Below are 21,296 nucleotides of genomic sequence, written 5' to 3' on the forward strand. Positions count from 1 at the left end.
TTTTACTTTTGGGTTTATTTGAGTCCATATTTTTAAATAATTAAGTTTCATTACTGTCATACCTTTTTATGGTTTGTTCCTTTTATCATTAAATAATGTTTCTTTTTTCCTTATAAGTGCATATGCCCTTATATTCATTTTTCTTATATTAATATTGCTATGTCACTTTCTTTGGGATATTGTTTGCTTTATACATATTTTCCCTCCCCTTTATTTTTAACATTTCTGTTTTATTTTATTTAGGTGTGTCTTTTGTGTTTGATAGCATCTGTCGTTTCATAGGTCAGCTTATACCATCGGCACTTACTGTGATTTATGGTATATTTGGATTTGTTTCTTCCATATTATTTTATGTCTTCTGTTAACCATGCTTTTTCTAGGCTTATGTATTCCTCCTCTTCTTCTTGTTTGTTTTTGCTTTTGTTTTTGACTGATAAAGCCTTTCTAGTACCTCTTTTTTTCTCCTGTTGTTTTGGGAGTTTTGCATTTTATCTGTTTTTCAGTGGTAACCACTAATGAAGTTTTAACATAAGCATTTAACCATAGATTTTTCTTTCTGTTTGAAGTTCGTCAACATTTCTATCCTCCTGCATTTTATGGCAAAGAGCTTAACATTTTGTAACTATTTAGCATTTTAAACTTCTTCCGTGAACTTTGATCTTATAATTGTTTGTCTAGAATTTAATTCCACTCTTTTTTAAACACAAAAATCTGTGAGTTTTTTTAAATATTCCATAGTGTGTTAAAATTGCAATGATATTTCACCACCATTTATGCTATTGTTTTTTATAACTCACCCCTTTCTTTCTGGTATAAATTATTCCTTTCTGAGTTTATTTACTCTAGTAACTATTTCTGAGAAAAGTCTGTGAGTGGTAAACACTTTCAATATTTGTTTGTAAGTGTTCTGACTTTAAAATTATTAGCTAAGCTAGCTGTATGATTCTAAGCTAACAGTTATTTCGACTTAGTCATGTAAAGATATTAGCCTATTGCCTTTTGGTATCAATTGTTGTTGCTGAATAATCTCAGGTTACCCTGAATTGGCATTCTTAAGGAATTAATCTTTTTCTTTCTAGTAGAGTTTAAGATTTTCTTTATCTTTAATTTTTATAGTTTTAATTCAATGTGTCCAAGTATGAATTTCTTTCTTTCCTTTTTTTTTTTTTTTTTTTTTTTTTTTCCTGAAACAGTCTCTTTCTATCATTCAGGCTGGGGTGCAGTGGTGTGATCTCAGCTCACTGCAGCCTCCACCTCCTGGGTTCAAGTGATTCTCGTGCCTCAGCCTCCCATATAGCTGGGACTACAGGTGTGCACCACCATGTCCAGCTAAAGTTTTTGTATTTTTAGTAGAGACAGGGTTTCACCATGTTGGCCAGACTGGTCTTGAACTCCTGAGCTCAAGTGATCTGCCCTCCTCAGCCTCCCAAATTACTGGGATGACAGGTGTGAGCCACCATGCCCAGCTGAATTTCTTTCTTTAAAATCTGTCTTGTCACTTGGTAGGTACTTTCAATCTTAATATTCCTGGGTTTCTTTTTCAGTTTTGAAAAATTATCAGCTATTTACCTCTTTATATATTGCTTCTAGGCTGCTCCCCTCTTTTATTTTTCTCAAACTTCTATCAGAGGTGTATTAGTGCCTGTCATTCTATACTTTATATCTCCTAACTATTCTTTAATAGTGTCCATGTCTGTATTTCTTTGTACTATGTTCTGTATATTATAATGATTATAATATATTATAATGATTATTATATATTATAATGATTATTATATTATGATTATATTAATATATATTATGATTATTATAATGTATAATGATTATTCTGTTGAAAAGCTGGGAAGAAGGTGGCCCTGATGACTGTGTATAAGAAGCATTTTACATAAAAATTCTGCTTTCTTATTTCAACTACTATCTTTCAACTTTTGTATTTACTCCTTTTGTGGAGGCCTTATAAATACAGTTTTGTTCATTTAAACAGTATATCAGTCACGGTGCTCACCCTGGGAATTAAAAGATGCCTAAAACATGATCCCTGAACTAACACTCAAGGTTTTAATAATTGAGTGTGGGACAAAGACGTAAACAGATCATTTAAATAGTATCTGTGTGACAAGTGACATTATAAGACTGACATTTACAGGATAACATAAGGTTAAGGAAAAGGGCATTTGGGTCTGCCTAGCATGTCAGGGAAAGTGGAAGGAGATAGATGTTTAAACCGAATCCTAAAAGACAAAATAACATTAGCAAGGGAGATATGGGGCAAGTAAAACACTCCCACTCACCATTTTTTCTCACTCTCAGCAGATGAGCTTGCCTTTGACTTTACAAAAAAAAACAATTTAAAAATAATAATAATAATAAGGTTTATTCAGAAAGTAGATGTATCTTTTATGGCCAAACAATGTGCCAGTCTGTTCTAGATGCTTTATAAGTCTGTCACTGATTATTTCACCTCTAAACGTCGATCACACTACTTATTTGACTTTGATATATACCTTGCCCTTTAACTGAAGCAACCATATGATTTACTGTATAAATGCAGGTAGCTCTCATTTCACAGAGGAGTGAGAAAAAAGAAGGGACCATGTCTATAGCCTTTCCTCCCATTGTCTTACAAAAATAAAATAGAACAAAACAGCTTTATTGAGATATCATTCACATACCTTGCGCTTTACCCTTTAAAATGTACAATTCACAAAGTGGTGCCTCTTCATTTTCTAGTTGTATGCCACAGTGAATTCTCTACAAATCTGATGAAGCTTAAGCTTCAGATTCTCTCATTTGCAGGAGCCCTTTCTAAGACCCTTGCTGGGCTTTAGTAATGTGCTTATATGAGTGTCTATTTTTATAAAATCAGGGGAAAATTGTTCTTAAACAACAATTTTTAAAATTATTATCCTTTTCCACCTTGACTTCCCTTCAGAGTCACTTTCCTTTATGCTGATAATACTGGGGTGGCCACAGAAATTTTGTATTCATAATTTTCTATTTTTTCTTTAAAAAGTACACTCAAGTTGCATAAACTTGGGCCCCATAAAACTTGGATCTGCCTCTCCTCATATATCATGGAGTCTAAGCCCTGCTCTCCTGGGAGTCTTCTCTTTTGATTTTCAAATGCCTAGTTTGGAAGTAGAAACAACATTCTTTACATAAGCTCTTCCTTTCTTTTGGCAAATTTCTACTCTGGGAAAACAGAATTCTCATTCAGGTATATAATGGCTTCTGACTGCTTAAGGAAGGGTTAGTAAACAAAATTCTGGAATGTTCTCTTTTGGTTTCTCCTTTCCTTTCAGCTCCTGTCATCACCACTCCTCTTGAAACTGTGGATGCCTTAGTTGAAGAAGTGGCTACTTTCATGTGTGCAGTGGAATCCTACCCCCAGCCTGAGATTTCCTGGACCAGAAATAAAATTCTCATTAAGTAAGTATTCCACATTTTAATTTTTTAAAATTGTTGTGGGTATATAGTAGGTATATACATATTTATGAAGTAGATGAGACATTTTGATACAGGTATGCAATGTAAAATAAGTACCTCGTGGAGAATGGGGTATCCATCCCCTCAAGCATTTATCATTTGAGTTACAAACAATCCAATTACACACTTTAAGTTATTTTAAAATGTATAACTAAGTTATTATTTACTATAGCCACTCTGTTGTCTTATCAAATAGTAGGACTTTTTCATTCTTTCTACTTTTTTGTACCCACTAAACATCCGCTAGTCCTCCCGATCCCTGTACTACCCTTTCCAGCCTCTGGTAACCATCCTTTTACTCTCCATGTCCGAGTTCAATTGTTTTGATGTTTAGATCCCACAAATAAGTGAGAACATGCAATGTTTATCTCTTGTGCCTGGCTGATTTCAGTTAACATAATGATCTCCAGTTCCATCCATGTCTTTGCAAATGACTGGATCTCATTCTTTTTATGGCTGAATAGTACTCCATTGTGTCTATGTACCACATTTTCTTTATCCTTTCATTTGTTAATGAACACATAAGTTGCTTCCAAATCTTAGTTACTATAAACAGTGCTGCAACAAACATAAAAGTGCAGATATCTCGTTGATATACTGATTTCCTTTCTTTTGCTTATGCATCCAGCAGTGGGATTGCCGGATCATATGGTAGCTCAATTTTTAGTTTTTTGAGGAAACTTCAAACTATTCTCCTTAGTGGCTGTACTAATTTACATTCCCACATCAACAGTATACAAGGGTTCCCTTATCTACACATCCTTGCCAGCATTTGTTATTGCCTGTCTTTTGGATATAAGCCATATTCTGAGGTGAGATGATATCTCATTGTAGTTTTTATTTGCATTTCTCTGATGATCAATGATTATGAGCACTTTTTCATATGCCTGTTTGCCATTTGCATGTCTTCTTTTGAGAAATTGTTCAAATCTTTTGCCTATGTTTGATTGGATTAATTGATTTTTTACTGTAAAGTTGTTTGAGCTCCATATGTATTCTGGACACTAATCTTTTGTCAGATGGGTAGTTTGCAAATATTTTCTCCCATTCTATTTGTTGTCTCTTCACTTCGTTTATTGTATCCTTTGCTGTGCAGAAGGCCTTTTAACTTGATGTGATCCCATTTGTCCATTTTTGTTTTGGTTGCCTGTGCTTGTGGATATTGCTCAAGAAATTTTTGCGCAGACCAATGTCCTGGAGAGTTTCCCCAATGTTTTCTTGTGGTAGTTTCATAGTTTGAAGTCTTAGATTTAAGTCTTTAATCCATTTTGATTTGATTTTTGTATATGGAGAGAGATAGGGGTCTAGTTTCATTCTTCCATACATGGAAATCCACTTTTCCACACATCATTTACTGAAGAGACTTTTTCTTAGTGTATGTTCTTGGTACCTTTGTTGAAAATGAGTTCACTGTAGGTGCATGAATTTATTTCTGGGTTCTCCATTTTTGTCCCATTGGTCTATGTGTCTCTTTTGATGCAAGTACCATGCTGTTTTGGTTACTCTAGCTCTGTAGTATGATTTGAAGTAAGGCAATGTGATTCCTCCAGTTTTTTTTCATTTTTCTTTTGGCTATTCTGGGCCTTTCGTGGTTCCACATAAATTTTAGGATTTTTTTTCTATTTCTGTGAAGAATACCATTGGTATTTTGATAGGAATTACATGGAATCTATAGATTGCTTTCAGTAGTATAGACATTTTAATAATATTGATTATTCCAATCTATTAATATGGAATATATTTCCATTTTTTGGTGTCCTCATGAATTTCTTTCATTGGTGTCTTACAGTTTTCATTATAGAGATCTTTTACTTCTTTGATTAATTCCTATTTAATTTTATGTGTGGCTATTGTAAACAGGATTATTTTAAAATTTATTTTTCATATTGTTCATTGTTGGCATATACAAATGTTACTGATTTTTGTATGTTGATTTTTGTATCCTGCAACTTCGCTGAATTTATCAGTTCTAATAGTTTTCTGTGGAGTCTAAGCTTTTCCAAATATAAGAGCATATCATCTGTAAAAAAGATATTTCTTCCCATCCAATTTGGATGGCCCTTAATATCTTTCTCTTGTCTGATTGCTCTAGGTAGGACTTCCAGGACTGTTTTGAGTAACAGTGGTGACAGCAGGCATCCTTGTTGCATTCCAGATTAGAGGAAAGGCTTTCAGTTTTTCCCCATTCAGTATGATACTGGCTGTGGGTCTGTCGTATATGGCTTTTATCATTCTGAGGCATTTTCCATGTAATTTTTGAGGGTTTTTATCACGAAGGGATGCTGAATTTTTATCAAATGCTTTTTCAGCATATATTGAAATGACCATATGTTTCTTACCCTTTATCTTTTGATATGATGTATCACATTGATTGATTTGCATATGTTAAACTATCCTTGTATCCCAGGGATAAACTCCAGTTGGTCATGACAGATGATCTTTCTAATGTATTGTTGAATTTGGTTTTCTAGTATTTTGTGCAATCTGGATAGGCTAATAATCCCAAATCATCAAGTCCTGGTTCCTTTTTTGCTTAGCAGTTTTTCCCACTTATCTTTTCCTCTTGAATTTTACTATAACCAGCAAAAAGAAATGAGGCCACAGCTTCGACACATTGCTTAGAAATTTCCTCAGCTAAATATCTGAGTTCATCATTCACAAGTTTTGTTTTCCACATAACTGCAGGACACTATTCAGCTAAGTTCTCTGTCCTGCATAACAAGGATCCCCTTTTCTTCCTTTCCTAGTAACATGCTCCTGGTTTCCACCCAAGTCCCCACCAGTAGTGCTTTGAACATACATATTTCTACCAACAGTCTGTTCATGATAATTTAGGTATTCTTTAAGATGATTTAGATTTTCTCTACCATTCAACTCTCTTCCTTCCAATTCCTCAGGAGCAGAATCATTAACACACATATTTCTATTAACAGTCTCTTTGAGGAAATGCAGGCTTTTTCTAGCACGCTTTTCAAATTTTTCTCAGTTCTAACTATTCCTCAATTTCAAAGCCATATCCACATGTTTAGGTATTTACTGCAGCAGCACCACACTTCCAGGTACCAAAACCTGTATTTGTTTCTTATTCTTGCTGTAACAAATTACCACAAACTTAGTGGCCTAAAACAACATAAACATACTATGTTATTGTTCTGGAGGTCACAAGTATGAAATAAATCTCTCTGGGCTAAAGTCAGTGTTGGCATGGCTGAGTTCCTTCTGGAGGCTCTAGGGAAGAATCTGATTTCTTGCCTTTCCTAGCTTCTAGAGGCCACCTGCATTCCTTGGCCCCGTACTCCACTTATAATGCTAGCAATGGCACTACTCTGACCTCTGCCTCCATTGTCGTACCTCCCTTTATCAATCTGCCTCCTTCTTCCATCTTTTAAGGATACTTATTATCACACAGGGCCCACTTGAATAGTCCAGAATACTCCATTTTAGGATTCTTAACATCGGCAAAATAAGGTAACATATTGACAGATTTTGGTGATTAAAACAAGAACCTTTGTGGGAGTGTTATTCTGCTTACCACAAGCATTTGGCATTAAAAAAATCTTATTTGGTTAAAAGAAACTCTCTTTTATATTGCTGCTTCTCTTCCTATTTCTTTCTATCACCCTAATTCCCTTCTCAACAAATGGTGTGCATATAATTAAATAGATAATATATGTAAAGCATATATTTTTGTTGTTTGAAATTGTTTTCCTTCCTTATATATCCCAAGTAACTAGAAGTGTGCCTGGCACTTGTTAGCATTCAGTAAGTAATAAGCAATTGTTTAATGAAAGAATGAATATTCAACTAATCATTAGTTACTTCTACAAATAATTAACTCTTTCTGTTCATTGTATTTATATGTATGCATGTTCATTATCTATTAATAGCTGCTACTTCCCAGAAATTATTGGGAGAAGACCCCTGTATCTTGGTTTTATATGCTTTCCTGAATAAAGTAAACTTTACATTTTGTCTTAAGTGTTTTTGAAGGACTATGGTACTTTGACTATTGGAGCCTAAGAAAGACGAGAATATAATGTTAGCTTTATATTACCAAGTAAGGTTATTCTATTATTCAGAACTCACTCAAGTTTCCTCTCACCTTTATTCTACTTCCTCATTAACAATTCATCAGTTTGATAAATTAATCATAGCAAAAAAATCACAGATGAAGCACTAATCTGTCATTTTTCTCTGTGACCTGCAGGCTCTTTGACACCCGGTACAGCATCCGGGAGAATGGTCAGCTCCTCACCATCCTGAGTGTGGAAGACAGTGATGATGGCATTTACTGCTGCACGGCCAACAATGGTGTGGGAGGAGCTGTGGAGAGTTGTGGAGCCCTGCAAGTGAAGATGAGTGAGTGGGAAAGAGATTCGTCTATTGATTTGAAAGTTGACTTGGTACACTTAGTTATTTATTTTTTTTATATATATTTTTTTGAGACAGAGTCTCACTGTTGCCCAGGCTGGAGTGCAGTGGTGTGATCTCGGTTTACTGCAACCTCGACCTCCTGGGTTCAAGTGATTCTCCTGCCTCAGGCTCCTGAGTAGCTGGCACTACAGGTGCATGCCACCACACCTGGGTAATTTTTCTATTTTTAGAAGATACGGGGTTTTACTATGTTGGACAGGCTGCTCTGGAACTCCTGACCTCAGGTGATCCGCCTACCTTGGCCTCCCAAAGTGCTAGGATTACAGGCTTGAGCCACTGCGCCCACCCTGACTTGGTACACTTTAAAACAGTCAGTAAATAGAGATTTTCTCAGGCCTGGTGATTCAGCAGGGAGACAAGTTGAAGTTCAAGCACAACCCTGAGGCCAGTTAATTCCACACCTCTTATACCTGCCATCAACCACTACCCTAAGGCAAGCCTCTCAATTCTCTGTCCTTTCCCATTTTCTTAACTTCACACATCTCCTGACTTCCACCCTGAATTCTTCCACCAGGAAACCTTCCTCTAAATCCCTTACCCCACATCTGTGAAACACAACCAAACACCTTTTTATTTCTTTTTGTTTTTTTTCTTTATTATTATACTTTAAGTTCTAGGGTACATGTGCACAACGTGCAGGTTTATTACATATGCATACTTGTGCCATGTTGGTGTGCTGCACCCATCAACTTGTCAGCACCCATCAACTCGTCATTTACATGAGGTATAAGTTATACCTTTTTATTTCTAACCTCTTTGCAGACACTTCTACCCTTTTTCCTTATTTCAAAGTTGATGTTCTTCAGAGTGATTTTCTGCTTCAATGGAAGCGGTTCTATTTTCCCCACTTCATGTCTACAAGGTAATCTCTCAGCCCCTCAATGTTGCTTTTAAACCATTCTATTTTGTATTCCTATACAAAATCTTTCCTCTGATGAGTGCTTATGCCATTCTGACCTATCTTTTCTCTAACTGTATTCATCATGTCATCTAATAATCTAGGCACTTCCCCATATTTATTACAAAATTTGATTCCAGGTTTACTATCTTTCTATCTATCTCTACTCCTGTAATCACCCTAAGAAATTTTAACAGCCATGAGATAGAACCACTAACCACTTAATTCTCAAAATTCCTTGACCTCCACAAATCCAGTGATGTTTGTCATTTTTTTTTTCAATTTCAAGGCCCATACTTTTAATCTATATGTACACACATATATGTAGTCGTTTATGCGGAATAGGGGTTTTATTTTTTTAACTTTCATTTTGAGTTCAGGGGTACATCTGCAGAATGTGCAGGTGTTTTACATAGGTAAACATGTGCCATGGTGGTATATTGCACAGATCATCCCATCACCTAGGTATTAAGCCTAGCATCCGTTCTATTCTTCATGATGCTCTGCCTCTCCATACCAATACCCCCGATGGGCCCCAGTGTGTGCTGTTTCCCCCCACGTGTTCATGTGTTCCCATCATGAGCTCCCGCTTATAAGTGAGAACATGCAGTGTTTGATTTTCTGTTCCTGGATTAGTTTACTGAGGATGATGGCTTCCAACTCCTTCCATGTCCTTGCAAAGGACATGATCTCATTCCATTTTATGGCTGCATAGTATTCCACGGTGTATATGTACCACATTTTCTTTATCCAGTCTATCATTAATGGGTACTTAGGTTGTTTGTGTTAACTGTTTTTTTTTTAATATATATATTTAAATATATATTTAATACATATTTTATATACATATAAAATATATACATATATATATATTTTGAGATGGAGTCTCACTCAGGCTGGAGTACAGTGATGTGATCATGGCTTACTGCAACCTCTGCCTCCTAAGTTCAAGCAATTCTCCTGCCCCAGCCTCCCAAGTAGCTGGGATTACAGGCATGTGCCACCACACCCAGCTAGTTTTTGTATTTTTGGTAGAGTCAGAGTTTCGCCAAGTTGGTCAGGCCAGTCTCGAACTCCTGACCTAGAGTAATCTGCCTGCCTTGGTTTCCCAAAGTGCTAGGATTACAGTCATGAGCCTGTTTGTGTGAACTCTTTATCAGCCTACCCAATCGATGATTCACTCTTGGCCTTGTCACCCTCTGGAAGTAGTCTGCATTTAAAATCTTCAGCTCCAGTACATCACTCTCTGATCATGGACATTTTTTGGTCCAGCCTTGCTAGATGAGCAAAACAGTTTCCCATACTCATGACTTGCCTTCAAGTAGAGTTTGTGGGCACAAACTTCCATTGTCTCCTTCTCAGCTAACAACAGTGTCTCAGTCTCTCTCATTCTCCTACTCTTGCTATACAACATCAGCATCACCAACATCATCAAGTTCTCTTACTTTGATTCCTCTCTGTTCTCCTTTCCATTGACTCCCCAATGGGGCTTTTATTTCCTTCCATACTTAGTTCTTTCTTCTACCTGGTGGTGAATCATCAAACACTGCCTTACCAGCATCTTTAAATCTCATGGCCTCCTGTCCTGTAGACATCTGCTACTTGCAAACTGTCAATCTTACAATGATGTAACCTTCATCTTCTCTTCTCTGACACTCTTATAACCATACATACTGGCACCACACAAATTAGAGGAATTTAGATCTACTTGGGACATTTATTTTTAGTTTTTGCATTTTTATCTTTCATCGTTTATTCCTTATCGTTTGTTATTTTGCTGGAGGAAATCATTAGGTACTTTTTTCAGAGAGTGAAGATGTAAAATATTTCCTGAAGTTTTGCATGTTTGGAAGTCTTCATTTTGCTTGCATTGTTGGATAATAATTTTGCTGTGTGCAGAATCAGAGTTTTAAAAGCCCCTTTCTTTAGTTTTAGTAGGTAATTCTCTGTTGCAAATGAGAAGTCTTTTTCTTATTTCTTTACAGGTAAATCTGATGTCTCTCTTAAAAAGTTTAGGATTTTTCTTCTTATTTCTAGAGTTCATAAATTTCACAAATTCACAAGAATATGTTAGGTATATTTTTAAGAATTATTCCTACTCAGTTCTGGGTGAGCCTTGTTTTTTCTTTGTTTGTTTGTTTGGTTTTTGTTTTGTTTTGTTTTGTTTCGAGACAAGATCTCACTCTGTAACTCAGGCTGTAGTGCAGTGATGTGATCATGGCTCACTGCAGCCTTGACTGCTCGGGCTAAAGCAATCCTCCTGCTTCAGCCTCCCAAGTAGCTAGGACTACAGGCATGAGCCACCATGCCAGGCTAATTTTATTTATTTACTTATTTACTTTTTTTGGTAGAGATAAGTTCTCACTATGTTGCACAGGCTGGTCTTGAACTCCTGTGCTCAAATGATCCTCCCACCTTGGCCTCCCAAAGTATCGAGATTACAGGAGTGAGCCAGTGCACCCAGCCTAGGTGGGCCTTTTTGATCTAAAGACCAAAGCTTTTTTGACAATCAGGTACATTTTCTCTATTTTTTTTTCTTTTTTCTTTCTCTATGACTTCAAATTTTTCTCCTCCTATTTTCTGCATGTCTTGATATTCTATTCTCTCGAAGATTCCTTTTACTTTTCCTTCATATTATGAATGTGGTCTCTGGTATGACTGTTTTGTCATTCTGAGTGTTTTGGTCTTAAAAACTATATTTTTAATTTCTAAGAATTTCCTTGATGGCTCTGTTTTTATAACAAACTCACTTGTATGATACAATATTCACTTAAGCTTCTAAGGATATCACTAGTGCATCTTTTAAAAAGACATTTTCTTTTTTTCCCTGCATTTTATTTCCTTCAGAAAAAAAACATTGATTTTGTTTTGATTCCATCCTTTTATGTTTACAATTTTTCTCAATTGATCTTTTATTTTTTGGTCATAAATATACATGGAGTCTTCAGTTAATTAGGATAAAAAGCTGATGGAAATAGCAGGACTTCATGGAATACTGATTTGGTACTTACTGTGCGTAAGTAGGTGGGGATCTGCCTATACGCAGGCTTCTCTTCAGTATGCGGAGCAGTAAGAAATAGAATAAGGAAGTTGGAATGCTCTCATTTGCTAAATAATGAAGACTTGATTCTGAGGATGAAACACATTCAAGTATTTCCTTACGTTGTGACACTACCTTTCTTTTGAATGTTTTACGTATTCTCTCTGGCACAAATATTCTTTATTTGGGTTCTATACTAAATCCCCTTTTCTTGTCTTGTTTTTTCCAACCTCTCCTTTTGGAGATCTCATCCATTCATGTGGATATACACCAGTGTGGCCATTCCAATTGCTAAAATTTTGGAATGCTTCCATACTTCTTGGGAAGACCTGTTTTGTAAGGCTCCCAAGATTTCCCAACCCCTATCACTACTCCAGCTCTCTTAAGCCTCCCCCGAAGAGCTCCGTCCCCTAAATTCCTAATGGTCCATCAGCTGAAGTCTCAATGCTGGCACAGCAGGATACTTCCAGCACTCTGCTTTAAGGTGACCAGTACTTATTGGTCAATACTTATGACTCCACCCTGAATCATGTTCCCTTACAGTGGGGATCCATGGCTATGCGTCAATACTCTAGTCATTCCTAGAGTTGACTTTATATTCAATTTCCCAAAAGGGAATTCCTCACCCCTCACCTAACAGATGACCAAGACATCATGTCATGTCACTGAGAAGATAGGAGTTTTTTGCTTTAACCAAAGGTCTTTACCTAAGACATTATCTGTGCCTCAGGTTTACCATAGAGATCTTGTTCCGGGAACCCATGGAAGGCACAGATATCACTTTATTTGACTGTCATAGGAATATCAAGTGCTAAGCTAAGTTTTTCCCAGCAACTGTATGACAATACAACTCACAATTGAGGAACCTGGCCATTATTGTATCTAAATGTAGGTATTTACACTTTATTAGAAGGAGAGTTGTATGCTATAGATAGCAGGCAAAGTAATAAAGTTGTTATTTTCCTATATTTTAAAGTCTTCCTTGTATTTTTGCTATAACGCAGGGCCACAGCAACTCTAAATGGCAGTGAATGCTTAGATTAAAAACCAACAGGAATCCCAGCACTTTGGGAGGCCGAGGTGGGCAGATCACAAGGTCAGGAGATCGAGATCATCCTGACTAACAGGGTGAAAACCCGTCTCAACTAAAAATACAAAAAAAATAAAAAACAAACAAACAAATTAGCCAGGCATGGGTGGCGGGTGCCTCCTGTCCCAGCTACTCGGGAAGCTGAGGCAGGAGAATGGCGTGAATCCAGGAGGCGGAGCTTGCAGTGGGCTGAGATTGTGCCACTGCACTCCAGCCTGGGCGACACAGCCAAACTCCATCTCAAAAAAAAATAAAATAAAATAAAAATAAATAAATAAATAAATAAATAAATAAAAATAAATAAAAAACCAACAGACCATGAAGGCTTTGCAAATACCTCTTACTACCAACAACATCAAAGCCCCCACTCCTGTCCCTCTCAATGAATTAGAAGGAAAAAATGTCCTTATTTTATGCTTTCCTTTGTCAAAACAACAAATTGGTTATGGCACATGTCCTGCAAGAAATAAAATGTATACATTTCTCAGTAGTCTTTCTTGCCAAGACCCCTCTGTATCTGTAGCATAAAATTCCTAAGGACATAAATGTAGTTTTAACTATTTTATGAATAGTACTAAAATAACTGGCATCCTGAACTTATCAATTCTTTTGTATATGAGATTTAATAACTTTCTTTGAAAGTTTCATATTTGAGAATAAAAATTAACTGGTGTAAACTATTTCTTCTGAAAGATTAAGAGTGTTTGAACAGTAAATTACATGTTTGCTTTACAGAATTGAGTCCCCCCCAAATTGTATGAGAGAATTTCTTCTGATTGTTAATATAATCATATCTGGTTTACTTTCTAGAGAATGAATGTATTTAATTAATAATCATCAAATTTAATAGTCAAATTAAGATGGAAGCAAAAGGGAAAATAGGTCATAATTTATAACTATATAAGAATATAGTTATAGCAAAATTTTCTTTTTAAATGTTTTATGTCTATCAGTATGAGTTAAATAATGTTGAATTGCTATGGTGACAGCCTATGTTAATTGGCTTTTATTAACTATCTTTTAAAATGAAGACTGCTATGGTAACTTCACACTCTTAATATTTTTCATAAATTTGTGTTTTGCTAGTAAGATTCTAATAAAGCAGAGACAACCAAGTGTTTCTAAGCTGATTTCTGTTTGATATCTACTGAAGAAAACTGTCTTAGCATTTGGTGAATTTTTTAATGTAACATGCCTCAAATGAATCTTCAAACAGATATTTAGAATTAAATTGAAAGTTAGAAACTCTAGGTTTAATAAAGCCATATTGACTTATTTATTCTGAATTTTCATTTCTTTTTAGAACCTAAAATAACTCGTCCTCCCATAAATGTGAAAATAATAGAGGGATTAAAAGCAGTCCTACCATGTACTACAATGGGTAATCCCAAACCATCAGTGTCTTGGATAAAGGGAGACAGCCCTCTCAGGGTAAGTGTTTATGATGTTAAAACATGTATATAAAATGTATTTTAAAATATAACGTTTCTTTACACACTCAGTTACACACTTACAAACTTCTAATATAAAATAGTTTCCATGTACATTTTAACCAAATGTAAATATTTCTGTTGCATATATGCAAACTGTATGACATTTCATTTGGGTCTGACTAGGAAAAAAAAGAAATAGGAACCAATAATGTTAAAGATAGAACAAAGGGAAGCTCATCAGACTAACAGCAGATCTCTTGCCAGAAACTCTACAAGCCAGAAGGGAGTGGGGGCCAATATTCAACATTCTTAAAGAAAGAAGTTTCAACCCAGAATTTCATATCCAGCCAAACTAAGCTTCATAAGTGAAGGAGAAATAAAATCCTTTACAGACAAGCAAATGCTTAGAGATTTTGTCACCACCAGGCTTGCACTACAGGAGATCCTGAAGGAAGCAGTAAACATGGAAAGGAACAACCAGTACCAGCCATTGCAAAAACATGCCAAAATGTAAAGTCCATCGATGCTAGGAAGAAATTGCATCAACTAACGAACAAAATAACCAGGTAATATCATAATGACAGGATCAAGTTCACACATAACAATATTAACCTTAAATGTAAATGGACTAAATGGTCCAATTAAAAGACACAGACTGGCAAATTGGATAAAGAGTCAAGACCCATCAGTTTGCTGTATTCAGGAGAACCATCTCACATGCAGAGACACACATGGGCCCAAAATAAAGGGATGGAGGAAGATCTACCAAGCAAATGGAAAACAAAAAAAAGCAGGGGTTGCAATCCTAGTCTCTGATAAAACAGACTTTAAACCAACAAAGATCAAAAGAGACAAAGAAGGTCATTACATAATGGTAAAGGGATCAATTCATCAGGAAGAGCTAACTATCCTAAATATATATGCACTCAATACAGGAGTACCCAGATTCATAAAGCAAGTCCTTAGAGACTTACAAAGAGATTTAGACTCCCATACAATAATAATGGGAGACTTTAACACCCCACTGTCAACATTAGACAGATCAACGAGACAGAAAGTTAACAAGGATATCCAGGAATTGAACTCAAATCTGCACCAAGTGGACCTAATAGACATCTTCAGAACTCTCCACCCCAAATCAAGAGAATACATTCTTCTCAGCACTACATTGCACTTATTCCAAAATTGACCACATAGTTGGAAGTAAAACACTCCTCAGCAAATGTACAAGAACAGAAATTATAGCAAACTATCTCTCAGACCACAGTGCAATCAAACTAGAACTCAGGACTAAGAAACTCAATCAAAACCGCTCAACTACATGGAAACTGAACAACCTGCTCCTGAATGACTACTGGGTACATAATGTAATGAAGGCAGAAATATAGATGTTCTTTGAAATCAATGAGAACAAAGATACAACATACCAGAATCTCTGGGACACATTTAAAGCAGTGTGTAGAGGGAAATTTATAGCACTAAATGCCCACAAGAGAAAGCAGGAAAGATCTAAAACTGACACCCTAACATCACAATTAAAAGAACTAGGGAAGCAAGAGCAAACACATTCAAAAGATAGCAGAAGGCAAGAAATAACTAAGATCAGAGCAGAACTGAAGGAGATAGAGACACAAAAAACCCTACAAAAAATCAATGAATCCAGGAGCTGGTTTTTTGAAAAGATCAACAAAATTGATAGACTGCTAGCAAGACTAATAAAGAAGAAAAGAGAGAAGAATCAAATAGACACAATAAAAAATTATAAAGGGGATATCACCACCGACCCCACAGAAATACAAACTACCATCAGAGAATACTGTAAACACCTCTACGCAAATAAACTAGAAAGCCTGGAAGAAATGGATAATTTCCTGGACACTTACACTCTCCCAAGACTAAACCAGGAAGAAGTTGAATCCCTGAATAGACCAATAGCAGGCTCTGAAATTGAGGCAATAATTAATAGCCTACTAACCAAAAAAAGTCCAGGACCAGATGGATTCACAGTCAAATTCTACCAGAGGTACAAGGAGGAGCTGGTACCATTTCTTCTGAAACTATTCCAATCAATAGAAAAAGAGGGAATCCTTCCTCAGTCATTTTATGAGGCCAACATTATCCTGACACCAAAGCCTGGCAGAGACACAACAAAAAAAGAGAATTTTAGACCAATATCCCCGATGAACATCGATGCAAAAATCCTCAATAAAATACTGGCAAACTGAATCCAGCAGGACATCAAAAAGCTTATCCACCATGATCAAGTGGGCTTCATCCTGGGATGGAAGGCTGGTTCAACATACGCAAATCAATAAACATAATCCAGCATATAAACAGAACCAAAGACAAAAAGCGTATAAACGTAATCCAGCATATAAACAGAACCAAAGACAAAAAGACAAATTATCTCAATAGATGCAGAAAAGGCCTTTGACAAACTTCAGCAGCCCTTCATGCTAAAAACTCTCAATAAATTTGGTATTGATGGAACATATCTCAAAATAATAAGAGCTATTTATGATAAACTCACAGTCAATATCATACTGAATGGGCAAAAACTGGAAGCATTCCCTTTGAAAACTGGCACAAGACAGGGATGCCCTCTCTCACCACTCCTATTCAACATTGTGGTGGAAGTTCTTGCTAGGGCAATCAGGCAAGAGAAAGAAATAAAGGGTATTCAGTTAGGAAAAGAAGAATTCAAACTGTCCCTGTTTACAGATGACATGATTGTATATTTAGAAAACCCCATCGTCTCAGCCCAAAATCTCCTTAAGCTGATCAGCAACTTCAGCAAAGTTTCAGGACACAAAATCAATGTGCAAAAATCACAAGCATTCTTATATACCGGTAACAGACAAATAGAGAGCCAAATCATGAATAAACTCCCATTCACAATAGCATCAAAGAGAATAAAATACCTAGTAATACAACTTACAAGGGATGTAAAGGACCTCTTCAAGGAGAACTACAAACCACTGCTCAGTGAAATAAAAGAGGACACAAACAAATGGAAGAACATACCATGCTCATGGATAGGAAGAATCAATATTGTGAAAATGGCCATAATGACCAAAGTAATTTATAGATTCAATGCCATCCCCATTAAGCTACCAATGACTTTCTTCACAGAATTGCAAAAAACTGCTTTAAAGTTCATATGGAACCAAAAAGTACCCCGCATTGCCAAGACAATCCTAAGCCAAAAGAACAAAGCTGGAGGCATCACGCTACCTGACTTCAAACTATATTGCAAGGCTACAGTAACCAAAACAGCATGGTACTGGTACCAAAACAGAGATGTAGACCAATGGAACAGAACAGAGCCCTCAGAAATAATACCAGACTTCTACAGCCATCTGATCTTTGAGAAACCTGAGAAAAACAAGAAATGGGGAAAGGATTCCCTATTTAATAAATGGTGCTGGGAAAATCGGCTAGCCATAAGTAGAAAGCTGAAACTGGATCCTTTCCTTACTCCTTATATGAAAATTAATTCAAGATGGATTAGAGACTTAAATGTTAGACCTAAAACCATAAAAACCCTAGAAGAAAACCTAGGTAATACCATTCAGGACATAGGCATGGGCAAGGACTTCATGTCTAAAACACCAAAAGCAACGGCAACAAAAGCCAAAATTGACAAATGGAATCTAATTAAACTAAAGAGTTTCTGCACAGCAAAAGAAACTACCATCAGAGTGAACAGGCAACCTACAGAATAGGAGAAAATTTTTGCAATCTATTCGTCTGACAAAGCGCTAATATCCAGAACGTACAAAGAACTCAAACAAATTTACAAGAAAAAAACTAACAACCTCATCAAAAAGTGGGCAAAGGATATGAACAGACACTTCTCAAAAGAAGACATTCATACAGCCAACAGACATATGAAAAAATGCTCAACATCACTCGCCATCAGAGAAATGCAAATCAAAACCACAATGAGATACCATCTCACACCACTTAGAATGGCAATCATTAAAAAATCAGGAAACAACAGGTGCTGGAGAGGATGTGGAGAAATAGGCACACTTTTACACTGTTGGTGGGAGTGTAAACTAGTTCAACTATTGTGGAAAACAGTGTGGTGATTCCTCAAGGATCTAGAACTAGAAATACCATATGACCCAGCCATCCCATTACTGGGGATATACCCAAAGGATTATAAATCATGCTGCTATAAAGACACATGCACACATATGTTTATTGCAGCACTATTCACAATAGCAAAGACTTAGAATCAACCCAAATGTCCATCAGTGACAGACTGGATTAAGAAAATGTGGCACATATACACCATGGAATACTATGCAGTCATAAAAAAGGATGAGTTCGTGTCCTTTGTAGAGACATGGATGCAGCTGGAAACCATCATTCTCAGCAAACTATCGCCAAGGACCGAAAACCAAACATTGTATGTTCTCGTTCATAGGTGGGAATTGAACAATGAGATCACTTGGACACCGGGGCCTATTGTGGGGAGGGGGGAGAGGGAAAGGGGAGAGGGTTAGCATTAGGAGATATACCTAATGTAAATGATGAGTTAATGGGGCACACACCAATATGGCACACGTATACATATGTAACAAACCTGCATGCTGTGTACATGTAACCTAGAACTTAAAGTATAATAATAACAAAAAATAATGCATTAGTAGGGTATATGAGTTACAACCAATGAACTAATATTGATATATTATCATTAAATTTATAGTTTACATTAAAAAAAAAAGATAGAAAAGGAGGCAATGCAAAAGCAAACCTGGAATCACTTGTATTTGTTGACTGGTTATGTTATTTATTTTTTTAATGCTGAATCTGAGACGTAGGGGATGAAAAAGAGACACTAAAACCCAGGCTTTAGAACTGACAATTTCTGGAAGGAGGGACGGAGACAAGGTTTGGAAGAAAAGAAATGAGAGCTCTGGAGAGAAGTTAGGCAAAAAGACTCAAGACTCATACACAAATACCTTGGCAAATCCCTCCTGAGTCACGAAGAGTAGTCACACCTGTAATTCCAGCACTTCAGGATGCCAAGGCAGGCGGATTACCTGAGGTCAGGAGTTCAAGACCAGCCTGGCCAACATGGCGAAATCCTGTCTCTACTAAAAATACAAAAATTAGCTGGATGTGGTGGTGCGTGCCTATAATCCCAGCTACTCAGGAGGCTGAGGCAGAAGAATCACTTGAACCTGAGAGGCAGAGGTTGCAAGATCGCACCCTGCACTCTAGCCTGGGCAATAGAATGAGACTCCATTTCAAAAAAAAAAGTTATTATCTATACACTTATTTTGTACTACCTCTGTATCTTATCCCCACATTTATTGATAAATTATTATATGGCATCATTATTGTCTTTCCATCTTTGTATCATCTAAAAGATCACAGACTATGTTTCTCATTTAACAATGCATAGTGTATTTTATGGGGAATGCAAAGGTGTCACCATATGTCAATTAACTGAACTAAGGTATAAAATTATTCAGCTCTGCTTTATTTAAAATAAAATAAATATTGCTAATTTTTAATGATTATCTAATTATCTGGCTTTCCTTTTGTTATAAATCTTGGTGCATTTCCTACAATGACAAACAAGGGTGGTTGTACTTATGTTACTGAATTTAGGGTCCAAAACAGAAAAGACAGATGTAATATTTAAACTCTAAAGAGTAATTTTAATATTTTGTGTGAAATTTTCTAGTATTTCAAAGGACATGTACTCTTCTAAAGACACCACCTAAGGTTCAAGGTAAACTTGGTAGTTAAAAGCAATGCATTTATTTATTTTTATTTCAATAGTTTTTGGGGTACTAGTGGTTTTTGGTTACACGGATGAACTGTATAGTGGCCAAGTCTGAGATTTTAGTGCATCTATCACCCAAGTGCTGTACATTATACCCAGTATGTAGTTTTGTACGCCTCACCACCCCCTTCTGCAACATTTCCCCCTTCTAAAAGCAATGCTTTTAATCAGATTTAGCAGTGACTTTGGGGAAGTAAAATAAGCCCTTACATATATACTCATGTGATGAAAGAAAATAAAAAGAAACTATACCTCATAGGACCCTGGTGAAGATTAACTTAGGTACTCCTGCACTATTTCATTTAATATTGTATGTTTTATATAATAAGTGCCCAATAAAGGTCAAAGTGATATCTTTGATGATAATAGTGATGACAATAAGTTGATGATATTTGGCAAATGCATCCTTGATAGACCCTTAAACATTTTTGAATTCATGTCCCTATCTCTGGCAGGAAAATTCCCGAACTGCAGTTCTTGAATCTGGGAGCTTGAGGATTCATAACGTACAAAAGGAAGATGCAGGACAGTATCGATGTGTGGCAAAAAACAGCCTTGGGACAGCATATTCAAAAGTGGTGAAGCTGGAAGTTGAGGGTAAGGAGCTGCATTTGTTCCACTCACAGTGTGACCAGGGGCCTCACTCTCTACTGTGAAGGCTGCACTTGGACTTGGGAGAGAATAGATGTGGGCAGCCCAGTTCTCTCAGTTGTTCCAGATATTAGGCCATAAGGTCAAGCCTATGATAACAGAATAGGAAAACTGAAAAAGAAAGAAATTTTCACTAGTATAAAAGGTCATATTCCATTGATTACTTACAATCATTGGTAATTTTTACCAAACAGACTAAATTTACTGTAACAGTAAAATAACAGAAATCCATTTTAGAATGTCTTCCTGGTTTGGACAATTCTTCCCTCATTTACAAACTTGGGCACAACAATTTTAATCTTTTTCATCATATAGAGCAAGTTTAAAAAGATGTGATAAGGGGGAAAAAGTAGCTATTTTCAGATAGTATTCTATCACAAAGCTTGAAAAAAAAATAAAACATTAACTCAAATCATAAAGCCAAAAATAATCTCAGTTCTATGAGTTATGTTGTCAAA

The 21,296-nt window shown here is 36.2% G+C and overlaps 1 protein-coding gene across 3 annotated transcripts in view; it reads left to right on the top strand.

Annotated features, from left to right (window-relative positions):
• Positions 1-21,296, top strand: part of MUSK (muscle associated receptor tyrosine kinase) — a 137,986-nt gene that overhangs the window by 10,423 nt on the left and 106,267 nt on the right. For all 3 annotated transcript variants that reach the window (XM_009188317.4, XM_017949645.3, XM_009188318.4), the window contains exons 2-5: positions 3,303-3,429; positions 7,694-7,845; positions 14,252-14,379; positions 20,643-20,784. In XM_009188317.4, the coding sequence (XP_009186581.2) occupies positions 3,303-3,429; positions 7,694-7,845; positions 14,252-14,379; positions 20,643-20,784 (549 nt within the window). The remainder of the gene's footprint in view (positions 1-3,302; positions 3,430-7,693; positions 7,846-14,251; positions 14,380-20,642; positions 20,785-21,296) is intronic.

This window comes from Papio anubis, chromosome 13, assembly GCF_008728515.1.
Source record: "Papio anubis isolate 15944 chromosome 13, Panubis1.0, whole genome shotgun sequence".
NCBI lineage: Eukaryota > Metazoa > Chordata > Mammalia > Primates > Cercopithecidae > Papio > Papio anubis.